This window comes from Colobus angolensis, unplaced genomic scaffold (assembly GCF_000951035.1).
Source record: "Colobus angolensis palliatus isolate OR3802 unplaced genomic scaffold, Cang.pa_1.0 Scaffold251, whole genome shotgun sequence".
In the NCBI taxonomy this organism is placed as follows: domain Eukaryota; kingdom Metazoa; phylum Chordata; class Mammalia; order Primates; family Cercopithecidae; genus Colobus; species Colobus angolensis.
This window is the reverse complement of record NW_012115722.1, coordinates 1,489,254-1,509,201: the sequence shown is the minus strand read 5'-3', so window position 1 is coordinate 1,509,201 and position 19,948 is coordinate 1,489,254. Positions and strand designations below refer to the sequence as shown.

At 34.9% G+C, this 19,948-nt stretch overlaps 1 protein-coding gene across 1 annotated transcript in view; it reads left to right on the top strand.

Moving 5' to 3' along the window:
• CHD9 (chromodomain helicase DNA binding protein 9) overlaps window positions 1–19,948 on the top strand; it is a 235,821-nt gene that overhangs the window by 152,268 nt on the left and 63,605 nt on the right. Inside the window, exons 14-20 of the mRNA XM_011946605.1 lie at window positions 320–463; window positions 579–834; window positions 2,265–2,475; window positions 4,869–5,064; window positions 9,259–9,426; window positions 10,426–10,605; window positions 17,819–17,929. Of these exons, the coding sequence (XP_011801995.1) occupies window positions 320–463; window positions 579–834; window positions 2,265–2,475; window positions 4,869–5,064; window positions 9,259–9,426; window positions 10,426–10,605; window positions 17,819–17,929 (1,266 nt within the window). The remainder of the gene's footprint in view (window positions 1–319; window positions 464–578; window positions 835–2,264; window positions 2,476–4,868; window positions 5,065–9,258; window positions 9,427–10,425; window positions 10,606–17,818; window positions 17,930–19,948) is intronic.

The window sequence follows — 19,948 nt, the reverse complement described above, 5'->3', positions numbered from 1 at the left end:
GCATACCTGTAGTCCTAGCTACTTGGGAGTCTGAGGCAGGAGGATCCCTTAAGCCCAGGAGTTCAAGGTTACAGTGGCACCACTGTAATTTATTCTAATCATTGTAATTATGTTTTACGTGTAATGCTGAACTATGATGGCATCACTGCACTCCAGCCTGGATGTCACAGCAATACCTTGTCTCTAAACAAACAAACAAAATATATATATATATATAGTCAGAAAAATATTTGCATATTGAACCTTTGATAACCTAAGTCAGCTTTCATATAATTATAATACTGTGATGTTTGATGTGAATTGTTCTCACTTTATGTAGGAACACAAGGTGCTTTTGACTGGCACACCTCTCCAAAATACAGTTGAAGAACTATTTAGTCTTCTTCACTTTCTTGAACCCTTAAGGTTTCCTTCTGAATCAACATTTATGCAAGAATTTGGGGATCTGAAAACAGAGGAACAGGTATCCTATTGCTCTTTGTAAATACATTCATCACATTTCTTATCATTGTAATTATTTTGTATGTGTAATTAAATGCTCACTTATGTTATATGTATTTTTATCATTTTTCATTCAGGTACAGAAACTTCAGGCTATCCTGAAACCAATGATGTTGAGACGATTAAAAGAAGATGTGGAAAAGAAGTTGGCACCTAAAGAAGAAACCATCATTGAAGTAGAACTTACTAATATTCAAAAGAAATACTACCGGGCTATCTTGGAAAAGAACTTTTCTTTTTTATCCAAAGGAGCAGGACAAACTAATGTACCTAACTTGGTCAATACCATGATGGAGCTCAGGAAATGCTGTAATCATCCATATCTTATCAAAGGTAGCTAAGAAAGGTTATAACAAATACTTTTTTCTTGCAACAAATACTAATGAATAAATAAACAACACACTACAGCTGTAGTAGCTGTTATGACTCTCTACTGTGATAGTCTAAGGAATTACAAGTGTTACAGAATCAGAGGCAATGTGAACTACTTCGTTACAGTGACTGATGTTAGCACACCAGGTTATGACAGCAGCAGTTTGTTCAGTATAATTTCGGCTAGAAGTTGTCCACTTGTTTAATCCTCCTCATGGGCAAAGACAGCAAAGCCCATTTTTGGGGCTTCTGCATTTCCATTTTTTTCCTGGTTTCTTTCCAGTCTAGATACATCAGTTAGTGTTTCAGTTCTTGTGCTGTAATAATGTTACTTTTTAAGATCTTATCAGGTTCTCTCCCAGTGTTCTCTCTGTACAATATTTGGGTTTTTCACTTATTCTTGGGAATATACCCCTCTCTACTCACTTCATTCAAGACAGCTGGTCTCTTGTAGTTATAGCACTCTCTTATGGCTAGACAGGCTATGGAAAGGAATACAGAGAGCCTCTTTAATTCTGATTTGGATTATCTGAAGGAAGTATGTATCAAGGACCTGTAACATGGCTTTCATTTTAATTTATTCTCTTCTTTCTTTTTCTGTGTTTTTTTTCTTTTGTTTTTTGTTTTTGTTTTTTTTTTAAGATACAGTGTCACTCTATCTCCCACGCTGGAGTACAGAGGTGTGTTCATAGCTCACAGTAGCCTCAAGCTCCTGGAAACTGATCCTTCCGCCTCAGCCTCCTTAGTAACTAGAACGAGGCATATACACCACCATACCCAGCTGATTTCTTTTTTTTCTTTTTGGTAGAGATGGGGTCTTGTTATATTGCCCATGCTGGTCTCAAACTACTGGCCTCAAGAAATCCTTCTGCCTTGGTCTCCCAAAGCGCTGAGATTACAGGTGCGAGACATTGCACCTAGCCTTAATTTTTTCTTGTTTCCTTGTTTTGATGCCTAACAAGATGCCCATAGACACATCCAGATCAACTATGATCATCCTTCAGTGATGACCACTATTATGATTGCTGTTTAAATATTAGATGTTTAAAAATATATGTGTTTACCAGCTGAATTAGGATCACAGTTTTATTTTTTCCCTAATAGCATTCATTAAACATTTAGCAAACATAAATTTATACAAGGTATTATGCCAGGTGTCTGAGGAGATAAAAAGATGTTTAAGACATTGTTTATGTCCTCAATGGAATTACAGTCTGGTATTGGTGAAGGTTCAGCAACAAGCATAAATAATTCTAATAAAAGCAATGTACATGCCATTGGAAAATTATGTTACAAAAGCACACAGGAGCACTAATTTTGATTAAAAGGAAAGCAATTGGGAATTTCCTGCATTTGTGCATTGCTATTACCTTCTCCTATTTCTTTGACAGGTGCTGAGGAGAAAATACTTGGAGAATTTAGAGATGCATATAATCCAGCTGCTTCTGATTTTCATCTTCAAGCAATGATCCAGTCTGCTGGTAAATTGGTCCTTATTGATAAATTGCTTCCCAAAATGAAAGCCGGAGGTCATAAAGTGCTCATCTTCTCTCAGATGGTTCGCTGCCTTGACATCCTGGAGGACTATCTCATACATAAAAGGTAAAGCATACTGTAATCCACTGAATTATACTATGAATTATGCTAAGTTTGTGCTATTAAGATTTGTGCAGCACTGTAATGTAAATGAACTTTAATCATATCTTTCTCTTATCCTATATTAGAATAATGCATTCAAATTTATAAGTAAAGATTGTTTAGGATTGTGTGTTTATGTTTTCCTAACCTGCATATGTTGCAATATTAGATGTGCCTGAGGAGTCCAATTAAGAAAAGCTTGCAAATAAATATTTGATTTGTTGACCCAGGAATGGGTTTAATAATGTGCATTTTACTTGATTAATAAACCTTGTGGATGAAACTTTAAATAGACTTATATTTACAGCAGTCATCTTCAAAATTGAAAAAAGTGATTCAAGAACCTTTGGATCTATTTCATTGTTATAATTGGAGCCTTAAGCTGTGGGACTTTTATTATATACTATATAAAATTTGTTCATGCTTTCATATTTTCTGATTTGTTTCAATGTGTGTGTTTTGTTTTGTTTTGTTTATTGATACATCACAATAAGATAATGTTAAATGTTGTCTAATCAGGCGGGGCGCGGTGGCTTATGCCTGTAATCCCAGCACTTTGGGAGGCCGAGGCGGGCAGATCACGAAGTCAGGAGATGGAGACCATCCTGGCTAACATGGTGAAACCCCGTCTCTACTGGAAAAAAAAAAAAATACAAAATATTATTAAGGCGCGGTGGTGGGAGCCTGTAGTCCCAGCTACTCGGGAGGCTGAGGCAGGAGAATGGTGTGAACCCAGGAGTCAGAACTTGCAATGAGCCCCGAGATCGCACCACTGCACTCTAGCCTGGGCGACAGAGTGAGACTCCGTCTCAAAATAAAATAAAATAAAATAAAGTATTGTCTAATCAGTATTTAGGCTATAATAGGCTAATTATCATAGGATAGTTTATCAGACCATTAGGATTCCATCTGATAGTAACATATTAATGTAAAAGAGAATCAGAAATTTCAGCTGTAGATTTTTTGTTTTGTTTTTATTTATTTTTTTATTTTTGTTTTGTTGGTTTTGTTTTTTTTTTTTAAAGACATGATCTCAGTCTGTTGCCCAGGGTGTTGTGCAGTGGTGTGACCATAGCTTGTTGCAACCTCGAACTCCTGAGCTCAAGCAGTCCTCCAACCTCAGCCTCCCAGGAAGCTGGGACTACAAGCATGCACTACCACACCCTGCTAATTTATTTTTGATAGAGACAAGGTCTCACTATGTTGTCCAAGCTGGTCTCAAACTCCTGGGCTCAAGCAGTTCTTCCACCTCAGCCTCCAAAGTGCTAGGATTATAGGTATGAGCCACCGCATCTGACTTGCAGATTTTAATTCAATAGATTTTAACCCATATAGATAAGTAAAGGTCTATACTGTTTTATGTTATTAGAGATTGTGTAGTTCATTTTTATTTCTCATTTTTATTTCTGGTTCCATTTTTAGTGTCAGTGTCCTACTCTTTAGCCTCATTTTAAAATGTATATTATTCTCAATTTTATATCGTGTGATATGAACATTAAGTTGCACTGTTCCTAAAAATAGTAATTCTTACATTTTTTAAATCTCTTTACATTGAGAACTTATACAGATAAAACTGTACTTATAAATTTCTATTGTAATAAATTTCATGGAAAATTCAGAGTTTCTTTTATTGTCATAAGAAACATTAGAAGTCTTTCATCCATTTTGTAGGTACCAGAGATAATCGTGGGGTGACTGCTAAAACTCTAGTAAATCATATGTAGAAATGTGTCATGTGTCATATGTATACCACTTAGAGTCCAAGCTCCTAAATTTTTATCTATTTTATTTTTATTGGATGTCTTGCAGTTTTTGAGTTTTGTATATGTTAAATGGGGAAGGATAAAGGAAGTTAAAAGATAATTACTTTGCAGTAATGACTATAAAGAATTCAACAGCATTCCAGTGTGTTCTTAATAGATTGCAATATAGAAGCAAGTATGTCAGTTAAGAGTATTATGGATTAAGGACAAAAGAAACATTCATAGCCTTCTTGTATAACGTCTTTGTGAAAGTCTTTATTTCTTGCAAGAAAGTGATGTATTATGGTGAGATCAGCAAAGCAGTTTTTAATAGACTGCATTTTGTTATTCTAACTTCTGAAATAAAATTCATTGTAGTGGTTTTTTACCTATACATCCAGGAATTCAGAGGTTTTATATCTTTATATTTGTTTTTATTTTCTCCGTAGCACCAACACCAAAAAGTATAAAGTCACAGAAACTAATTGAGATGATATTGCTTCTTAATTTTAGAGAAAACATAATGCTGCAGGAAAACTGACTTTCCATTTGATAGAATATGTCTTCAATTTTATTATAATTATTTATGTAAATTTATTCCATTTCATTCCATAGATATTTATATGAGCGAATTGATGGCAGAGTCAGAGGAAATCTTCGGCAAGCTGCTATAGATAGATTTAGTAAACCTGATTCAGATAGATTTGTTTTTCTCCTGTGTACCCGAGCTGGTGGGTTGGGCATCAACTTAACTGCAGCTGATACATGTATAATTTTTGATTCTGATTGGAATCCTCAAAATGATCTTCAGGTAAATAATTTTCTTGGCTAACAAGAAATGCATTTTTTAAAAAAGTAAAATTGTGTAACTGTTTTTGGTAATCCACATCTTGTATTTTTATCTGGACAAACCAATGTATGTTTCTCTGTAAAATATCTGTGCCAAATAAAATAGGTGAAATTATTTTAATTGTTATGATAAAAACTATCATGACAAAAAATTTTTACTTTTTTATATGCCTCACTAACTTATAAAATTTGTCTTACTAGCTTATAAAAAGTTATACCTATTTGAGTACAGTAAATTTTGTTTGTTTAGATATGAGGTCTCACTATGTTGCCCAGGCTGGTCTTGAACCCCAGGACTCAAGCATTTCTCCCATCTTGGCCTCCAAAAGTGCTGGGTTTACAGGCATACATCATCATGCCTGGCCTGATATTCTTATAGTTTAAATAATAATATGTAAATTTGAGAGAGACCTAAGCTCTAAGAATAATTTATTTGTAATAAAATTAAAATTTCAGAATTTTAATCCTTAAAAATAAGTACTCGCTTATTCTAATTTTATCTTGTAATCATAATATAGTATGCTTTTTTAATAAAATACTTTAGAAAATGAAGGCACACATATAAGTAATGACTATACTTGGACTACATAGAAATATAGGAATATTAATTACAGTGATTGAAGAGGGTCTAAATTTGCAGAAGGATATAAGAAGAGAACAAAATATAAAAGAAATTATTTTATTATTCATCATTGTCTTAATTGCATTGCAATTCATATTAGTACTTTTTTTTTTTATAAAACTAGTCAAGTGTAGTCATGAGAAGGGGAAAAGTAGAGTTCAATCTGTAAACGTGAACAACCCATTAAATAACTTCCTGCAGACCAGCCATATTATTTTTTTTAAGTAAGCATAAAAACAAATATAATAAATGGTTATTGAGAATCTACATAGCTTAAAACATATTTTAAATTGCTCATTTATGTAACTATATGTAATCTACTTTAAAATATCAAAGGATTATCCAAAATTAATACAATAAGCCAGAGACCAACTCTTTCTGTGGAAGGCTCAATTAGTAAATATTTCAAGCTTTGTGTGCCACATAAGATCTCTGTCACACATTCTTGTTTGTTTGTCATAATCCTTTAAAAAGGTAAAAAAGCCATTCTTAGTTGGCAGGCCAGATTTGGTCCACAGGCTGTAGTTTCCCAATTCCTATGTTAAACCCAAATTATAATTGTCTGCCTTTGAAATGCATGTTTGTGCTTATAACTGCCTACAGTGGATGTTCTAAAAGTTAATTTATAATAATAAAGTCACTTTATAGAACCTGAATAGAAAGTGGAAAAACTACCCTGAATCTCCCAACTTCTCCCTGTCACTTGTTTTTTCCTATTTGACTGCTAATGTAGATCCAGTCTTTACAGACTAAGATCATATTTGGCCTCTTGTACTTCCTTTACACCTAGAGCAAAGTTGCCCATTTACAGTCCTGGGTTCCAAATGGCACATTCCTGGGTTCCAAATGGCACAAAATGGATGTGGATAGAGTACAAATGTCAACAAAGGTCATAACATCAGTGCCTCTATTTATTTTAAAGCCACATTTTATTATTTAATTTATCTGAAGATAATGGAAAAGTGATTAGTAATTTGGGAGAAAAACTAGATTCTATAGAATATCTGGAGTCAAGATTTATCATAAAAAGTTTAAGTTTAGTAGGAACCCAGGATAAAATATGAAGCCCTTATGTGATCTCTGATGTCTCCACTTTTAACATATATGCATATTAATTAGTTTGTCCTTCATTTAAATAAAATTTAGATATCCAGAGTTATTTACCTTGGGTGGTTCCCCCCCCCCCAAAATGACCCAGCTTAGAAAGAAATCATAGATGACACAAACAAGTGGAAACACATCCCATGTTCATGGATGGGAAGAATTAATATTGTGAAAATGACCACACTACCAAAGCATTCTACAAATTCAGTGCAATCCCCATCAAAATACCACCATCATTCTTCACAGGTTTAGAAAATACAATTCTAAAATTCATATAGAACCAAAAAAGAACTCGCATAGCCAAAGCAAGACTAAGCCAAAAGAACAAATCTGAAGGCATCACACTACCTGACTTCAAACTATACAATAAGGCCATAGTCATCAAAACAGCGTGGTACTGGTATAAAAATAGACACATAGACCAATGGAACAGAATAAAGAACCAAGATATAAAGCCAAACACTTGACAGCCAACTGATCTTCGACAAAGCAAACAAAAACATAAAGTGGGGAAAGGACACCCTATTCAACAAATGGTGCTGGGATAACTGGCAAGCCACATGTAGGAGAATGAAACTAGATCCTCTTCTCTCACCTTATACAAAAATAACTCAAGATGCATTAAGGACTTAAACCTAAGACCTGAAACTATACAAATTCTAGAAAATAACATTGGAAAAACCCTTCTAGACATTGGCTTAGGCAAGGATTTCATGACCAAGAACCCAAAAGCAGTTGCAGTAAAAACAAAGATAAATAGCTGGGACTTAATTAAACTAAGGAGCTTTTGCATGGCAAAAGGAACAGTCTGCAGAGTAAACAGACAACCCACAGAGTGGGAGAAAATCTTCACAATCTATACATCTGACAGAGGACTAGTATCCAGAATCAGAATCTACACAACAAACTCAAATCAGAAAAAAAAAAAAATTCCATCAAAATGGGCTAAGGACATGAATAGACAATTCTCAAAAGAAGATATACAAATGGCCAACAAACATGTAGATGCAGTGAACAGGGAACACGTCTACACTTCTGGTGGGAATATAAACTAGTACAGCCACTATGGAAAAACAGTATGGAGATTCCTTAAAGAACTAAAAGTAGAACTACTATTTGATCCAGCAATCTTACTACTGGGTATCTACTAAGAGGAAAATAAGTCATTTGAAAAAGATATTTGGACACACATGTTTATAGTGGCACAATTTATATATATATATAATGTATATATTATATATGATAGAAGACTGCACAGCCATAAAAAACAATGAATTAACAGCATTTGCAGTGACCTGGATGATGTTGGAGACTATTATTCTAAGTGAAGTAACTCAGGAATGGAAAACTAAACATCATGTGTTCTCACTCATAAGTGGAAGCTAAGCTATGAGGACACAAAGCGTAAGAATGGTACGATGGACTTTGGGGACTTGGGGAGAAGAGTGGGAGGTGGGCAAGGGATAAATTACTACAAATATGTGCAGTGTTTACTGCTCAGGTGATGGTTGCACCAAAATCTCACAAATTACTGCTAAAGAACTTACTCATGTAACCAAATACCATCTGTACCCCAATAACTTACAGAAAAAAATTACCCAGCTTAAATAAAATACAGTGTAAAGATTGTTGATAATGTAATTGAAAAAAATTTAGAAATTGAGGGTTAGACTTTAAAACTTGACTGGTAGCTCACACCCATAATCCCAGTACTTTGAGAGGCCAAAGGGGTAGGATCTCTTGAGCCCAGGAGTTCTATTGGCCAACATAGCAAGTCCTCGTGTCTAAAAAATAAACAACAAAAAACTTCAGTTGCCATCAACTATAAAACCTGTTCATAGGTTTTGTGTCCCTGCTTAAAAGTATATTGACTACACTTCCATTAAAACATAATAAGGCTGGGCACAGTGGCTCATGCCTGTAATCCCAACACTTTGGGAGGTCGAGGTGGGTGGATCACTTTAGGTCAGGAGTTCGAGACCAGCCTGGCCAACATGGTGAAACCCTGTCTCTACTAAAAATACAAAAATTAGCCAGGTGTGGTGGCAGGTGCCTATAATCCCAGCTACTTGGAAGGCTGAGGCGGGAGAATCACTTGAACCCAGGAGGCGGAGGTTGCAGTGAGCCAAGACCGCGCCACTGCACTCCAGCTGGGGCGACAGAGCAAGACTCCATCAAAAAAAAAAAAAAAAAAAGTAGTCCTTTGTGAATTTATATTCTTTGATATTTAAGCTTATAAACCTAAATTTTAACTTATTCCTGATAGTGAGATTATTTCTTACTGTGGTAAGCTCTTCCTTAATTTCTAGAAAAAGAATGTAATTGAATAAAAATGGTCTAAGAATTCTTACATGTGTTTATATGCCATACATATAGTTTACTATTAAATGCCTTTTAAGAAAATAAATATGTAACTTTTCATTTTTATAGGCCCAAGCTCGTTGCCACAGAATTGGTCAGAACAAAGCAGTTAAAGTCTACAGACTGGTAACTCGTAACTCATATGAGAGAGAGATGTTTGACCGAGCCAGTTTGAAACTGGGCCTAGATAAAGCTGTGTTACAGAGCATGAGTGGAAGAGAAAGTAATGTTGGTGGTGTATGTATATTTTCTTTTTCACTTGAGATTTTTGTGTGTTTTTGCATTTAATTTTACCTCCAATAGTGTGTCATTTAGTTTTGGTCCATGCAGAATACTAAACACATTTGTTTTATACAGAGGGACCTTTTCAGGACAGAGCTATGTTTAGTTAATACTTCTGAATCCTTTTCTTTCTGTATAGCTCCAGAGCTTATGAATTCTAAGTGTATTTTCAAGATAGAAATTCTTTGCTTTCTTTTTAGGAAATTTATATGATGGCATAGCAAAATAGAATTTGTGTTTATATAAACAGTTTTCAAATTTTTTTTTAGTTTCAAACTACTAGCATTGGCTTTGTCTTGTTATAAATGATGACATTTTGGCTTTTTTTTCCCTCAAGGTTCTTGCCTAATATCTATCAATAATAGGATCCTAGTACTGGGCTGGGCACATGGCTCATACCTGTAATCTCAGCATTTTGGAAGGCTGAGGTAGGAGGATTGCTTGAGCCTAGGAGTTTGAGACAAGCCTGGGCAACATGGCAAGACCCTGTCTCTATAAAAAATAAAAATTAGTTGGGCATAATGGTGCATGCCTGTGGTCCACATTACTTGGGAAGCTGAGGCGGGAGACTCACTTGAGCCCAGGAGGTCAACTGCAGTGAGCTGTGTTTATACCACTGCGCTCTAGCATGGATAACAGAGCAAGACCCTGTCTCAAAAAGAAAAAAAAATAAAGAGTCCTAGTATTTAAAAGAACCATGAAAGATATTACCCAACCCTTAGGCCTTGTTTTAACCAAAGCCATTCTAGGCAGATGGGTAATTCTTGTTTTAACAGAGCAAAGAAGAGTCAACAACTTCAATATATTATTTCCGTGAATTCTCTCTCATGCGCATCCCAAACCCAAATGCAGTTTAAGCATGCCTCTTATGTTCTTTGACATCCTTTAGGGATACTTTCTCATTTTATGAACTTTAAAAAAAAACTATTTTTATGGAAGTTAAATTCTCCTTAGATTCAGCAGCTTTCCAAAAAGGAAATAGAAGATCTGCTTCGAAGAGGTGCTTATGGTGCCATTATGGAGGAAGAAGATGAAGGCTCTAAATTCTGTGAAGAGGATATCGATCAGATTTTACTACGTCGTACAAAAACCATTACAATTGAATCAGAAGGACGTGGGTCAACATTTGCCAAGGTAACAGTTAGTGCAATTTTGTTAACATAGCAGTGATGTTCATATCCTAACTACTGAAAAAGTTTAATTGTCTCTTACACCAAATGTTTAAACATACTGAATTAGCCAAAAAGCAGTAGGTAATGTATTTTCCTTCATTTTTTTCTGATCCCCTATGTTAATTTCACATGAACTCTTCTGATCCTTGTGAAATATAATAAATGTAATAACTAGAAATAGTTCTAAGTATTAGAGTAGAACATATGAAATCAAATTTAGAAACTAAACATCTGTATACCAAAGGCAGAACAAAGTATAACTAATGTAAGAGGTTAAATCATCTTACATCAACTTTCATAATTTAAAGAACTTAAAGGAGAGAAAGGATTTCCAATTTCATTTTAAATACTTAAATCTGGCTGAGTGGGGTGGTTCACATCTGTAATCCCAGCACTTTGGGAGGCTGAGGCAGGTGGATACGTGGGGTCAGGAGTATCTTAAGTCTTAAGGGGTAAGATGAAATTTGTATTTTGGAAGGAAACATTAATAACTCTATTAGGTGAAAATATTTGTAAAGTTTACTAATTGCCTTTCTATTCCTTTTTTCTTTCTTTTTTTTAATTTTTTTTTTTTGAGACAGAGTCTCACTCCGTCACCCAGGCTGAAGTGCAGTAGCATGATCTCAGCTCACTGCAACCTCTGCCATCATGCCCGGCTAATTTTTGTAATTTTAATAGAGACAGGGTTTCGCCGTGTCAGCCAGTCTGGTCTTGAACTTCTGACCTCAGGTGATCCACCCACCTTGGCCTCCCAAAGTGCTGAGATTACAGGCATGAACTACCACGCCCAGCCATATCCCATTTTTCTTTCTCTCTCTCTCCTTTTTTTTTTTTCCAAACCAAGACGCGGTAAACCTCTCTTCCATTCATCTGAATAGTTTATTATTGCAGTATTCTGTCTCACCTGCACTAACTGCAGAAAACTACATACAAGTTTTCTCTTTTCCACTGAACTTCCTTTCTACATTTCCTTTCTTCCCCATTCCCCTCTCAGCATTCAATCCAGAAGTCTTTCTTTATCTTTATCGGTAATATTGTGGTATAGCAGGAAGTACAGGTGCTGTACCAAAAGTAATGATACCAGCCTTCAAACGGAAACTCGCTTGCGTTCATTTAGCAGACTAATAAATTCTTGTGTCAGGTATTTTGCTAAATGCCAGGTATACTATAATGAAAGGATTATAGTTGCTGGAAAAAAAAATAAAGTAGGAGATGACTAATTCTGTATGTTCTGAATAAAGAAAACCTTTGCAAAGCAAAGAACATTCAACCTAAGTCTTGAGGGAATTGCGAATTTCATTGTTTTACAAAGAGAAGGAAAAAGCCAGCTAAATGAGTCATATGTTGCTAAACTACAAGGAATATCTCAGGAATGTGACATAGGCATGTATGGATACAAGAGATGAATTACGTGGAGATGAAACGGTGAAGGAGTTAGGGAAGTTGAACCCCAATTGTGAAGGGCTTTATGTCCCATTTTGAGGAATTTGAAATTGATCCTAAGGCAGTTAAGCTTTTCAAGTCCTTCAAGCAGAAATTGGACATAATGCAATCTGGTTTAGAAATTTAACTCTAGCAGCAGCATGGAGAACAAGTTGGAAAGGGGAAAGACTAGAAACAAGATTATTTAAGGGGCTTATGTAGGAAATAATGATGGGTGGACCAGGGTCATGGAGACCTACTTGAATCAATAGGAGCTGATGACCAGTTAGAAATTTTTAGAAGGAAGAGTCAGAAATGACTTGAAGACTTTCTGCTTAAGTAGCTAGGAGGGTCATGGTTGTCTTTAAGATAGAGAAGGACATTCATATGGGGAAAACAAAGTGGTGGAGCTCTTGTATTTATTACATTTACAGGATCCAAATGGAGGTGTCTAGGAGAGTTGCCTGGGACACAGATACAGATTTGGAAATTAGTAGAGAATAAATCAGAAAAAAGTGGTTCCTTTTGTTTCCAAAAGGAACATTGCAGAAGTAAAGTATAAGACTGAGAACTAAAACTGGTCATGATTGAGTAGATACACCCTGGCTCTAGTTTTTTTCCTGGGAAATCTTACTTAGTTTTGATTCCTTTGTTCTGTATTCTTTGTACAGAGATATTTTTCCTTGTATCTGAAATCTAATTAATATCAAAAGGTATTGGTCATGGTTATTGTCCTTGTTCATTAGGCCAAACATAAAGATACTGTCCTTAAAGTTGTTGTTGTTTTGTTTTGTTTTTAATTTATGAAGGCATATGCAAAGCATTTAATGAGCACATGTGATTCTTGGCTTCCTCATTTAACATGTTAATGATAATGATCGTGGAGAGTCAGAAAACCAGGGTTTGAATTCTGACTCAATAAGCTGAGTGACCTTGAACAATTAACCTCTTTGAGTCTTACTTTAAAGAGGTCATAATAATCATACTTGGCCTTTCCCACTTTACTATACGGTGCTATCTAACTTTTATTTTACTTAGAGAATTCAAGTATACTCTTAATGCTTTGAGAATTGAGAAATGCTTAAACATTTAAATATCTACTTTAAATCCTCACACCAGAAAGTAACTATCACATTTGAGAGCTGACAAGGTACCACAATGCTGAGAAGAGTTGAGAGTTTGCTCTAGTTGTTTTATAATTTGTTCATTTACCAAATAATTTGTTCATTCCCATAGTTGTATGGGAATGCTATTAGATACTGGACATTTGCCAAAATGGAATATGGTGTAAAGTTAGTAGTATTTTACACTTTTTCCTGGGATCCAAAGACTTCAGCTCTGCTCAACTGTTTTCAACAATTTGAAGAAATAACATAATTCCATTCTGTATTTCTTTGCATTATCAAATAGTGTTTAATAAGGAGCTACATATATGGATCACGGTCCTTACGAGACTTAGTACATATCCATCAGATAGAACTCATTATTGATAACTTCATTTTCGAGTGATGATATCCCCTAAAACTTGTTTTGAGAAATTTTTATAAGGGCAGCCAGGTGGGTCCTAGAAACAGAAACATTTTTAGTCTGATTTTTAAAAATTTGATAGAGAACAAAATACTTTGAATTACTTAATTTACGAAGGAATGAAAACCATCTAAACTGTGCTGCAGATGGACTGCTTATTTGTAAGGGCCTTTAGTTGGCACCTTCTGCCTTTCTACCACTGTCTGTCATAGGAAGATGGATTTTGCAATTTAAAAGTCTTCTCTTGCAAATAATACAGAGGTTTAATGGTGGAAGGAATGCATTTTAAGAAGAAAAATTTAGGGGGAACTAGGATATTAGGATTTAACATTTGTAAGGAGTAACATCTTATTTCGGTAGGTATAATCGCTTGTCACAATCCTTGAGAATCACATAAGTCATCTTGTAAATAGGTTACATGTCAGTTAGCAAAAGTCTGTTGGATTATTTAGAAATTTAAGATTGTTTTATTTGTAAATTAAATTCATCATTTGTCTTATAATGAATGTAAGAAAAGCTATTTAATTCTGAAATTTAATTTCTTCCAGGTACATTTTAAAAATTATCGATAGTTATATGATAGCAGAATAAAAATTATATACTGTAGCATATAATTTTTTTTTAGGTAATCAACCAAAAAAGTAACACACTTTAAAATCTGATTGTGTCCTTTCAATTACTTCATGTTTAATGGTTCCTCGTGGTTTTTGGTTTTTTGTTGTTGGGTTTTTTTGTTTTTGTTTTTGTTTTTGTTTTTGTTTTGAGACAGATCTCACTCTGTCACTCAAGCTGGAGTGCAGTGGTGCAATCAACGATTCACTACAGCCTTCACTTCCTGGGCTCAAGTGATCCTCCTGCCTCAGACTCCCATGTTGCTGGGACCACAGGCACATGCCACCATGCCCAGTTAATTTTTTGATTATTTAATAGAGATGGGAGTCTACTTTGTTACAGCCCAGGCTGGTCTCAAACTCCTGAGCTCAAGCAGTCCTCCCACCTTACCCTCCCAAAGTGTTGGGATTACAGGCATGAACCACTATGCCCAGCCTGCTTTTCATATTAAATGTTCTACAGTTCATGTAAAGCAAATACTCATTTACGAGATTGGTTAAATCTCAAGAGGCATGTATCACTGAAACTGTAGAACAGAATAAAACCCTATGAACTTCATTCAGTAAACTTTTCACTATTCCTGAAAATTGATGTGTTTATAATAATGAAGATATTAAAGTATCATATATCCTCAGTTGTGAAATTTGTTCTGAAATAGTTAAGGAATTACTTGCATGTAGTTAGATGTCTCTTCTTCATACTCATTTATACCAGTTTGATGAATTGTTATAACATACTTACTTTATATAGCTGATGATAGCTGTGTTCTTTTATCAAACTGGTCTTTGTTCTTTCAAGTTGGATATGAAGGTCAGGACTGGTGGCACATGCCTGTAATTCTAACACTTCGGGAGGCCAAGGCAGGAAGATCACCTGAGGCTGGAAGTTCGAGACCAGCCTAGGCAGCAAAGTGAAACTCCATCTCTACAAAAAATTTAAAAATCAGCCAGGCAATCTGGTGTGAGAGGCTGAGATGGGAGGATTGTTTGAGCCTAAGAGCTAGAGGCTGCAATGAGCCATGATCATACAGCTGCACTCCAGTCTGGGCAACAGAGTGAGATCTTTTCTCTAAAAAAAAAAAAAAATGTTGAATATGAGTTTTTATAATATGTGGTTTCTCATTAAGAGTGTCTCATACTATTTTCTGTTGCCACTGTAACAAATTATCACAAAGCCCACGAGGTTCATGGCTTAAGACAACACAAACTTTTTCATGTCAGAAGTCTAACATGAGTCTTACAGGGATAAAATCAAGGTGTCAGTAGGGCTAGTTCATTCTGGAAGCTTTAGAGGAGGATCTGTTTCTTATCTCTTCCACTTCCTAAGACTGCCTGCATTCCTTGGCTTGTGGCCATAGTACTCCCATCTCTGCTTCTGTCGTGTCATATTCTTTTTCTGTTCTAGAGTCAAATCTCCCACTGTCTCACTCTCGTAAGAACATTTATAATTACATTTAGGGCCTACTTGGATAATACAAGCTATCTCTCTGTTTCAAGGTCCTTAATCATATCTGCAAAGTCCCTTTTCCATATAAGACAAAACTCACAAGGTTCCAGGGATTAGGATGAGGTATCTTTGGGGACCATTATTCAGTTTATCACATTCATCAGTTCAAAAAAATACAAAATTAGTTTTTCAGTAGTTTTATAATATTAAAGCTATAGTTTAGAGAAAGCAAAAAAAAGGAATTTAAATTCATTTCATTAAAACATTTGTTCCCATCATTTCTGTTTAATAAATATGCCAGCAAAATGCATATTTTGAAACACAGTGTTTAACATTTGCTTTATTTTATATAAGCATCTTAAAAGCCAAACCTCAAAAGAATACTAGTTGGAATGAATGAGTACATTTATTACTTGGTAAGCAATAACATGAACAGAATCTGAAGTTCAGCAAGAGGCATTTAGCCTTTTAATTTTTGGTGTTTTAGACTTTTTTTTTTTTTTTTTTTTTTTTGAGACAGATTCTTGTTTTCTCACCAGGCTGGAGTGCAGTGGTACAATCATGGCCCACTATAGCCTTGATCTCTCAACCTCCTGGGGTCAAGTGACCCACCCACCTCAGCCTCCCAAGTAGCTGGGACTACAGGTGTGCACCACCACACCAGGCTAACTTTAAAAGAAATTATTACAGAGATGGAGTCTCACTATGTTGCCCAGGCTGGTCTTGAACTCATGGGCTCAAGTGATCCTCCTGCCTTGGCCTCCCAAAGTGTTGGGATTACATGGTGTGAACCACCATGCCTGCCCTGGATGTTTTATAAAGTTTAAGCGACAGATACAGGCAGTATTCAACAGTTATCAACTCGTGCTAAACTTGTTACATCACCACCTCCCATTTTTTCATGTTGTTTTGAAGCAAATCCCAGATATCATCACCACCTTTACATGTTTCCGTATGTATCATTAAAAATAAAGACTTTTAAAACATAAATACAATACTATTACCACATTTAAAAATAAAATAAAACATAATTCCTTGCTATTAATTATCTAGTGCTTAAACTGACAGTTATCTTGAATGTCAAAAAATGGCTTGTTTGCTTTTAACACTTGTATCTTTTTAATGTGGGATTTTTCTGGGTCTTTTAAATTTTATCAAGACTTTTTTTTAATTAAGATTTTTACCTTTTGTTTGTATCTCTGATAATTGGGCATTATCTTAAAACCATTTACCTCTATTCTCCTTTGAAAATCATTTTATGCAACCATATTCTTCTATTTATTTTTGTAAAAATTGACATGCCTTTTTCAGGCCCTTAACACATTGTGTATCTCCAATGCTGCTTTCACTTTTATAAAGCATTTTGATGACATTTTTTGATGAGGCCTATTTACAATGATTTAAGTTGTAAATAATGGTTATTAGACCACAAGTTACAGAGTTGAAATGTTATCTTTAAAGTTTCTTCCAACTAAAAGATTTTATAATTTCCACAGTATTTACGAAAATAAATCACTTGTATTTTCTTCTTTTTCTCCTCAATATTTTCTTAAATTTTTACAATAGTTAATGCAGTGTATTTTCTTTTTCTCCTCAATATTTTCTTAAATTTTTACAATAGTTAATGCAGTGTTTCTGTGGTAGAGTTTTTCTTTTTTGTGTGTTTTTGGGAAAAGAGTTTTTAAAATGACAATGATTTATTTTCCTTTATTTCCCATATCCTGTGTATATTTCCTTTAGGAGATATATCTATCTGAAAATGTGATGAAAATAAACTAGAAATAGACCAGAAAATTAACTCTGTAGTGCAGGCAGATTTGGAAATTCTTATTCTCTAACCTAATTTCTTAATGATCTGTAGTGTTTTTAGAAACCGTACCTCCATTCTATGTAGCCTCCTTACCAGAAAGATTCAATCCTTACTTACCAAAAATATAAGAGTTAACCAACAGTAATAATTTAATTCTGCTCCTAAACTTCAGCCTGTTTGCATTAAGCCTTTACCTTAAGCAGACACAGTGCTATGTTTCAGACCACTGAATTTGAAACACCCTTTGATGTATAAGTATGTGGGATCCAAATTCTATCCATAGTAAATGTGAGGAGATAATGTTTTAAGTGTACTTTGATAGATTTTTTTCCTCTACAACTGCCGTTATGTATTTCAGGCGAGTTTTGTGGCATCTGGAAACCGGACAGATATTTCTTTAGATGATCCCAACTTCTGGCAAAAATGGGCTAAAAAGGCAGAAATAGATATAGAGGCCATCAGTGGCAGAGTAAGTATTTTTATCCCTTTAAAATAAACTTGCTTTTGGGATACTTTGGCAATAGTATTGTAATATTTTAAGGTGTTCAATTATGCAGTTACTAAAATAAATTTCTGCATATATAAATTGAAGTAGGGTAGCAGAATGAACTGAGTGAGGTACTCCTTCAATTTAATATCTCCCATGATGGGTTATCCTACAGGGAAAGTTTAACTTTTGGATATAATTTGCATTCTTCAAATTATAATATGTTTTAAAAAATTTTTTAATGTCTTCAAATCATGGGTTACATTTATTTTCTCTTTAATGTTTTCTTAGTGTCAGAACCCATTCATGATGATCTAGTAAAATGTAAATAAAAGGAGAAAAAAAGAGTCAAGAAAGTGGCATTTTTAAAACTGTCTTATGACTTCTCTTGAGCTAAGGAAGGCCAAAATGCTAAAATTGACTTTATGGAACTGATAGTGGTAGCATAACTGCTTATTTACTAAGACACACTTGTCTAATAATTGCATAGAAATCAATGTTTTTGAGTCTTACCAGTTATCAGAATAACAGCTAGATGATTAAAGGAATTTTATATTAAGCACGGATGCATTGGGTCTTTTTTGACAGGTAGCCTTTTAAAATTTAAATCTTTACAATTAGGAGTAGCACCACTACCATCCATAATTATTATTGTTGAATGCGTTTTGGAAATATATGTAATTCCGTGTGAAACAAGTAAACATGAAAAGGTAATTATAAAATATTATTGGCATATGGCATGTTCATATGCCTAAACAAGTAGTGGGGTCTGTAAAACACTGTAAAAGTTCATAAGTGAGTTTAGTGAATTAACTGGATAGAAGATAAATACGCCATTGAGCCTTCCTAAATATCAGTACTAACAGAAGTAGAAAAATATAATGCAATAGGATATCTACTTCACAGTAGAAAAAAAAAATATAGAACACTTAAGAATATACCTAAAGAAAGCTGCGTTTGATTTCTGTAAAGTGAAATTTGGTTGGGAGATGTGTCCATTGGGAATATTTTAAGCATTTTAACAGTTCATTTGTAAACATAGAAATTGTAATGTATAGATGTAATGCAATGCAAATCAGAATGTTAAACAATTTTTTCTTATAACTAGACAAAATAATTTTAAATTTTTATTGGAGGAATATTTAATGCACTCTTAGGAATCTGTCCTACAGCAATAAGCATACATGTACAATGATAATATAGTACAATGATATTCATTGCAACATTTTTTGTTGTAGCAAAAATTTAGAAACTAAATTTTCTATATGGGAGCAATGGTACATTCATACTGTCTAATGCAATAATTGAAAATAATTTTAAAATAATAATGGACATTCTTTTTTTTTGGAGACGGAGTCTAGCTGTGTCGCCCAGGCTGGAGTGCAGTGGCGCGATCTCGGCTCACTGCAAGCTCTGCCTCCCGGGTTTACGCCATTCTCCTGCCTCAGCCTCCCGAGTAGCTGGGACTACAGGCGCCCGCCATCTCGCCCGGCTAGTTTTTGTATTTTTTAGTAGAGACGGGGTTTCACCGTGTAGCTCAGGATGGTCTTGATCTCCTGACCTCGTGATCCACCCGTCTCGGCCTCCCAAAGTGCTGGGATTACAGGCTTGAGCCACCGCGCCCGGCAAGAATGGACATTCTTATGCACCATCTACTGTGGACTAACAGCTCCAAGACAGAGAGAGAGAGATGCAGAATGATACTTACAATATGATATCTATTTGTGATTTTTCAGCAGTATATATTGGTAATTACATCCTGGTGGGTCAGAAAGTAGTAAACAAATATATAAGATAATTTAAGGAGTGAGGAAAATAAAGCAATAAGATGGTAGAGAATGCTGGAGAGGTAGAATTACACTAGGTAAAGTGATCAAGGGAGGTCACTGCAAAAGGATTATCTGCACTGAAACTTGAGTGATGAGAAAGAGCCAATACACTGTAATGTCAGGAAAAGCTTTGAAGCAGAGGGAATGGCAATGAGACACTGGTGGCAATAAG